Source organism: Oratosquilla oratoria, chromosome 14 (genome assembly GCF_046742065.1).
Source record: "Oratosquilla oratoria isolate Oo_2021 chromosome 14, ASM4674206v1, whole genome shotgun sequence".
NCBI classification, from domain to species: Eukaryota; Metazoa; Arthropoda; class Malacostraca; order Stomatopoda; family Squillidae; genus Oratosquilla; species Oratosquilla oratoria.
In genome coordinates this window covers 29305346-29313428 of record NC_134790.1, presented here as the reverse complement: position 1 = coordinate 29313428, position 8083 = coordinate 29305346, and the positions used below count along the sequence as shown (strand labels likewise).

At 37.6% G+C, this 8083-nt stretch overlaps 1 protein-coding gene across 1 annotated transcript; it reads right to left on the bottom strand.

Moving 5' to 3' along the window:
- Nucleotides 1-99: 99 nt before the first annotated feature.
- On the bottom strand, nt 100-7763 carry LOC143032612 (uncharacterized). The gene is made up of 3 exons (XM_076197484.1): nt 7709-7763; nt 6885-7007; nt 100-1967 (listed from the first exon to the last, which is right to left on the bottom strand). The coding sequence occupies exons 1-3, from the start codon at nt 7761-7763 to the stop codon at nt 1159-1161; spliced, it is 987 nt and encodes a 328-aa protein (XP_076053599.1). The 3' UTR covers nt 100-1158.
- Between the last annotated feature and the right edge of the window lie 320 nt (nt 7764-8083).

Genomic DNA, 8083 nt, shown 5'->3' with positions numbered 1-8083 from the left:
TATTTATGTATATATGTATATATATATATATATATACATATTAATTTATATATATGCATATTCATATATATGAATATTTTTGTGTGTGTGTGTGTGTATGTTTATCACCAATACTATCACCTTTGGACTCAACGTAACTATTACTATCTCCACCACCATCACTTTTAATATTACCTTTACCAATATCACTTTAATCATCTTAATTTCCACCTAAACCTCCCCTACCATCTGTATGATCTTCATATACATGACCATCAAAGTCATCATCACCTTTCCTGTCTTTCTTATCATCATCTCTATTTCCACTATCATCATAATCATCATTATTCCATTCGTATTACATAAACTACCAACACTGGTTTTGCTATTCATCGTCATCACCATCATCACTGCCATCGCCATCATCATCATTAACAACATCATCATCATCATCCTTATTATCGTCATCATCCTTATCATCATCACCATCATCGCAATCATCATTATCTCCATCATCATCACCATCATCAATAATCATCATCATCATCTCACTATCGTCATAATCATAATCACTATCATCATCACTAATCATCATCATCATCATTATTTCTGCGATCGGTTTCTTTAATCTATAATCGCAGAGACTTCTGTTCTAGAGCTTTAACTTTCATCACCACAGACACCAGTGTTCGAGTCTTTGTCTTGTTCACCATTAGCGCCACCTGCGTCATCACAATGAAAAAAGGGAGAATGTGCTGTGACCATCACCAATAGGAAGTCTGCGCACGGGATCAACTTGAGCTCGGCCGCGCTACACAACGGGTCATACAGTCAGCGTCACCATCATCACAAAACCAGCTGTTATTTAAGATCACGTGGTGATCACTACAGTCTTCTTGGCTTTGCGGCTTTACGCAAGCACTTAAGCCTAGCGATGTTTGTGCATAGCACCATAGGCATCGTCCCCATCGCGGTCACTGTCAACGTCGTTACCTCCATCGACGTGGATCGCCAACATATGTACAAACAATACGGGCCATCTTTCACAACGATGACCACGGTTTCCTCGTGTCCTGGCCAAAACAAAAATGCCTCCCACACTATAAACATCTTCATAAAACTCCAACACCCTCCTCCTCCTCCTACTTCGTCTCCTTTCCCTCCCCCTTCTCCCTCCCATCACACGAAGGCCGACCGGAGGCCATAGTTCATGCCACCGCCGGAGTTTCCTCCAGACGCCGAGGTAGTCGGAGGACTATGAAGTTTGGGAAGGTCAAGGAGCCTTCCACTATCCATCATTCGACAGCTGTCAACCATCCTCCCGCTCTCTGCGAGTCTGCTACAGTCCACCAGCCGCCCCGAGGCTTTGCTTTTATCCAGGAACTTGTTCCCCTCTGCATGGGACAGCCCGAGCTTGTTCAGGCTGCTCCTGGTGAAGGCGCTTCCCGCGCCAGAATCTTTGCGCGCAGTCTCGAGGTCGTATTTCTTTATGAGTCTGCTGGTGATGCTCGAAGGAAGGGTTCCACTTCCGCCGATAGTGTTGTAATGGGGGTTGACGTTGGACCTCATGATCTTGGTGTTGAGCGTGTTGCTCTTCTGCGTGATGGTGAGGTTGGCCGAAGATAAGGAGTTGTGGTGGGAAGTCTTGATCGAGAAGTCCTCTGACTTAAGGGACAAGGAGTCCAGATTGGTTTTGTTGAGGAAATTGGTGGAGTTGCTCAGTTGTGTGGAGCCCAGGATTCCTCCCGGGGTGGATTTAAGGTCATCATCTGCCGCCGGTGAGAGGGCCGTCGGCGTAGGAACCGTGTAGATCTCCTTCAGGAGCTCTGGAGGAGTTCTGGAAGGTATAGGTTCTCGGCGCAGGATCTTGGGGCGTATCTCTTCGTCTTCTGCAGGCCCACAGATCTTATAGGCGCAGCAAGCAACAATGCAGAGGGCGAAGAGGGCACCGAAGCACATCGCCGAGAGTTGCATTGCCAGGACGATGTCTGTAAAGAACCAATGGGCGTCAGTTAGGTATTGTGAGCAAAAGGAAAGAGTGGAAACATAAATAAGTATTAACCAAATAGACAACCTAGTGAGAGTTAAGCGGGTTACACACTATCAAACATGCCTGTCCAACAAGGTGCTTGATCAAACAATTTGAAAACAATTTGAGTGTGTGTGGGTAGGTTGGAAGGTTTGACAAGCAGTTTGATACTCGATGGTCCAGTCTATGGCGATGTTTGAACAAACACGTTGGACAAACATGTTTGATAGTGTGTAGCCCGCTTTACACATACTTGTAAGTACATACTATTAGAATCATTTACATGCAAAGTCTCTAAGCATACTTCCTATCCAAAGAATGACTCTGCATCTTATAATTAGTATTTCAGCCATTATACTTCGTATTTGATGGTAATTTCTTTACCACGTTGTTTTAATGCCCTGGCTTCATTATCGTATGAACTCGCCATAGACGTTTCTATGTAAGGTATAGTCTGCTTCGTATAACTGGTTTAAAGACATACTTCTTTAATGTTATCAAATTGTTTCAGAACTTTTAACAAAAATAGTTCAGTTCATGCATATTTCTGTAAACTATATACCAGGGTTTTTAATTGTCCCAAAGATGAAAAGGACGGATTTTTTCTGCTAAAGTAATAAGTTTGTAGAGTTCCTCTATTTTGTAAAATTTTCCAGTAATGTGCAATTTAATTAAAAAAAAAATCATATTTCCATTATAACATCTGATAGATAAATCTATACTTAGAAAACAATATATATGCTAATTTTTCTCTCGTATTTTCACAAATAAATTATCACACTCATTTTTTTTATAAGTTATAACGTATTGTACCCAATTTCTTGGCCAAACTTAAGAAGGTCATCCAATATTTCAGGATAATTTTCAAGCTTAAGATTTTACTACAAAATTGTGCCGACACTTCTGAAACTTTACCAAGCAGCTGTCTGAACTTCACTCAACTTCTTCCTAATTTCTCATTTCTTCAAAACTTTACTGATCTAAGGCCCAACAAAACCACTTTCTTTAATCCATGCATCAATGATCTTGGTAAACTTATCAAGCATGTGAATGTGGTTTGAGCTTTATCCTTATCATTATTTTTTTTCTTGTGTTGAACATGATGTGCTAAGGCTTACTTTTTAATGTGTTGGTTTATTTGGAACAATCTTTTTGAATACAATGCTTTCACTTGTATTTATTGTTCCCATATACATTTTTTCTATTTGATGTAACATAACTGTAAACCTAGCAAAGTCCAACGAACTTTAAATCTTCACATTTATTTCTCTCGTATATCTGATCATTTGCTTTCTAAACAACTAAACAACTTTCTAAACAACTTTCTAAACTTTCTAAACATCTTGCTGTCTAACTCCTGTATGTTTAGGTTTAAGAAGGAAATAAGCAAGAACTGGTTTACCAATATTGTGGTTAACAAATAAAATAGACTGTAACCATGTAATGAGCAATGAAACTATTGGTTGTTTTAAGATATTAGATAACTTTATAGATAGGGATGAGAGATGGTATCGCACACGAGACTAGACAATGTTGTAAGGCACTAGTCAGTCTCATGTCCCAGTCAAAGTCATATCTCTCTTGCAATCTCCTTCATTCTTATGTTCTTATGTGTAGTTAGATGCTCACCTTCGTTATGATAAAGGAATAAGATAGTAAGCCAACTTATTCATCACCAAGAGCCCCCATGATTGAATGAAGGTCTTAATGGAGCTAACATTCATCATCCTGTATCATTTGAATAAATCACGGCGGCCGAAAACATATCATTTTTCAAAAGTCTTTTAGATGCTCACTGGCCGAACGGTTTAGAGCGTCACTACTTGCGATGGAAGTCGAGGTGACAGCATACCTTGCCACCAGCGAGTTGAACCAAGGGGATATTTGATCAAATTCTACGCTACAAATTCCTCTGTAAGGGGCATCGTTCTAGCCTCCTGATTGGGGAAATTCTCAATGTTAAACTAAATCATCAAACCAATAGACTTTAACCCATTAATCTTGAACATAAAGTTCAACGTGGTTCTTAGGTAACATCAAATAACAAACAAAATCATTCGGATTTGCTTGTAACAGTAAATGTGGTTCATTGTAAGAGAAACACTAGAATGATGGATCACTTGTGTTTGCAACCTTCCTTTTATAAACTACTTAAGCATTATTTGACTTCCTGTCCTATAAAGTTTTATTTTCAGGAGAATTTCGTACTAAAAGTTCAAAACTAAGGAGAATTAACTTAATTGCTGGGAGTTGATTAGGTTATTCCACTATGTTTGATATAAAATCTGCCTTGTACTTACAAGGCAGAAATGGTAGAATAGCAAAAGTCATGTGATGTGTAAAATTTAGAACATATGAACACAAGAATGAAGGAAACTACAAGAGACCATAAGGCCTACACTAGGCAGTTCCATGTCCCTTACCACCTGTCATCCCTATCCTATTATATTCCTCCATGTGTTACAAAGCATTTGTGGGGGACTTAACTATTTACTAGCTTACCCAATTTATATCCCATATAAAGTTCATATATATATATATATATATATATATATATATGAATGTATATATATATATATGAATGTATATATATATGAATGTATATATATATATATATATATATATGAATGTATAGATAGATATATAAGAAAATATTCGCGGTGTGACAAAACGCGTACAAAAACATAACACAGATTTAACACAATTTATATTCACACTGTTAACACGGACGCATCTACAAGCAGACTGATTTTAAGTAGCTCTTTACAGAAATTGGACTCGTGTTTAAACAGTCCCAAACTAGTTTGAACCTGTACAGTATAACTGATTAATTACATTATTCATATACTTTAATTTTTCAGACAAGTGGTTATGCAAACTGAGAAAAATGTGAGCACAGAGCCACAGGGGAACCAAGCCTAATATGAAAAATCTTTTTATATATTCAAATTTAGCATAGGATGTTCGCTACTTGCAAACAGAGGTCGAGGTGATGGCGGTTCGAACCTTGCCACCGGCGAGTTGAACTAAGAGCATGGTTTATTCCACGCTACATAGTCCTCTGTAAGGGGAACCGTACTATTCTCCTGAAAGGAGGGGTGGTCGCGACGTTAGACGGAATTAAATCAAAGTTAACATAAAAAATTACATGGGAAAAGATTGCTTTTCTTTAGCGAATATCAAACACGCAAACGCCTAGATTCTATAGTATTAGTTCATAGGTTTTTGTTCTTAATATCTAAACAGAAATCATTTATAAATCAAGAGAACGAAAAAATACACAAAACACACATGAGGCGAAAAAATTTCACATCGATACACATTCTCTTTAAAATTTGAATATAAAAATCTTATACATAAAATTATATATTGCTATAGATAACAATTCCCCTTTATTCTTTATTTATTTGTCGGAGTCATCTTAAAAATCTCTGCATATATTACCTATATTATATATATATATTTATATATAATGCGTAATAGACTAGAAAAGTATTCTAATAGGGCAATTATCATTATATTTCAATTCAAATACTTTTGAATTTCATGGCAAATATACTAGATAATTTGTACCGACCTTGATGGAGCCTTCACTTTTATTCCCTTATATATATGATATATGCATTCAATTAAATTTGTTTCTGTGATGTCATTGTTGCATGTGATGACTTTAGCGTTATCCCAGTCAACTAGTTTTTAACAATAAGAACACTGTAAGACAATTGCTCATAATTCTTTCAATAGTGATAAAGGGTGTGTGTACAAAATACCTTTTAATCATGTAATCAGTTTTATGTTGGTCAGACTGCTAAAACACTCAAAACACGAATCAATCAACACAAGAAATACGTTTGAGAGAAAAACCAATCTAGCGGCATATTCAACCACATGAACCATTTTAACCACCCAGTTGACTGGGATAACGCTAAAGTCATAAAAAACAACAATAACATCACAGAAAGAAATTTAATTGAATGCAGTTTGATCAAATCTAGTAAGGGAATAAATGTTAATCTCCATCAAGGTTTGTACAAATTAGATAGTTATATTTGCTATGAAATATAAAAATTATTTAAATTGTGATATACCAGTTATGAGCAATTGTCCCATACTTGTTGGTTACCAAGACGGTATCAAATGTCACGTGTACCTCTAACACTACCTCTCCGAATTCTCTCTTCACCATGTCTCACTCAGTCATATATTCTGTACCTTGTTTCTCCATTTTATAATTCCTTCCTTGTATCAGCATTGAAAATGTAATTATACGAAAGCGCTCTGCTTAGTTTACTTTTCCTAGTGTTACTTACGCATTTGTGAACACACGTTACTAGTGTTTTTATTGCATATATATAATATATATATATATATATATAAACACAATATTCGGCGACTTACTAAATTCATAATTTAAACATAACCGAAATATTTAGACATGAATACATAAGTATATGATAAGTTAGCTGGGGTAGGTTGTGGTTCTAACATTTCAAATATAGATCCAAGGATATAAGAGTCATTATGATATGGATATTAGATTTCATCACCATTCCACCTCCGAAACTAACCAGGGGACTGAGTCCCAGCAATAGTACTCCACTTCATCCTTTTCTTTTTCCTAGTGATTTGCAGGACTCGAACCTGCCAGGACCTTAACCTACAGGTGATCCGGATCCTCTTCTCTCCTTCCGGAGGGGGAGGTGGGGGAGAGGAGGGGAGGTGGGGTTGGGGGAGAGGAGGGGAGGTGGGGTTGGGGGAGAGGAGGGGAGGTGGGGTTGGGGGAGAGGAGGGGAGGTGGGGTTGGGGGAGAGGAGGGGAGGTGGGGTTGGGGGAGAGGAGGGGAGGTGGGGTTGGGGGCACTTCCAGTTTCTCTTACCTTCCCATGTAGTTTCGTAGGATCCATAGATGTTGAGACTTCGGTGACCATAACGCATAGAAGCTCCACCACCACTACCTTTTCCACCTTTGCCTCCACGACCAACTACCACTTCCAAACCAGCTGTGGAAGAAGGAGACTTGAGTCAGATGGTGCAGAAAAAACATAAGAATGATTACATATAAGAATGAGATTGCAAAAGACCATAAGGCCTACACTAGACAGTTTCATGTCCATTACCACCTATCATCTACATTCATAGTTATCTAATCTTCTCTTAAATCGACCAATAGTTTCAACACTTACTACATGGTCACTAGTCTATTCCATTCATTACCCAGTCTATTAGTAAACCAGGTCTTGCCTATTTTCTTCTTAAATCTAAATTTGTCCAGCCTAAACTGATTACGAGTTCTATCCTGCTGTCTTAATCTACAGGTGAACAAATAAATAAATAACTAAGTTAATGTAGGAATCAAAGGAATAAATGAAAAATTACGTAGATAAATACACGAACAAATAAATGAATCGACAAATAATGAAATTCATAGATAAATAAATAAACAAGTGAATGAACTAATAAATAGATAATTGAATAACAAAAATTAAAATACATAAGTACTAAAATATTCAAACGAATAAACAAACAAATAAATAACTGAATGAGGGAATAAGTTAAAAAAAGAAATATGGAATAAATAAATAGATGGATGAAGATTCATCGGGTTTGGCTGTTGCTCCGTACCGTTTAATATGTGGACCCATATCAAGAGATTTATACAAATTTAAGAACAACAATATTTGTTGTTTTGAGTTTCACTGACTGGATACCATAGCCCCACATTCCCGAGAACGATCCTGGGGACCTCCCACAGTCATCAAGTATATATACGAGAGAATAAAAACACTAAGGCCCTGTTCACACTAGCGGTTTGACCTGCGGAGAAACAGCGGCGGTACCGCATAGTCAAAGAAAAAATGCGCGATTGCGTGTGGACGCCTCCATTGACTTACATTGTATTTGAACCGAGAAGAGGCCAATAAGGGATGGATATCATTCGCCTCTGCACTGCCGTTCCTTTTAGCCTCAAGCGTGCAGGCTACCCACGTTTCCATAGCAACAATCCATAAGTAATACTAATAAATCCACAAAGGCACACAAACACATACGCAGAGCAGTACACGGTACTGTATGAAAT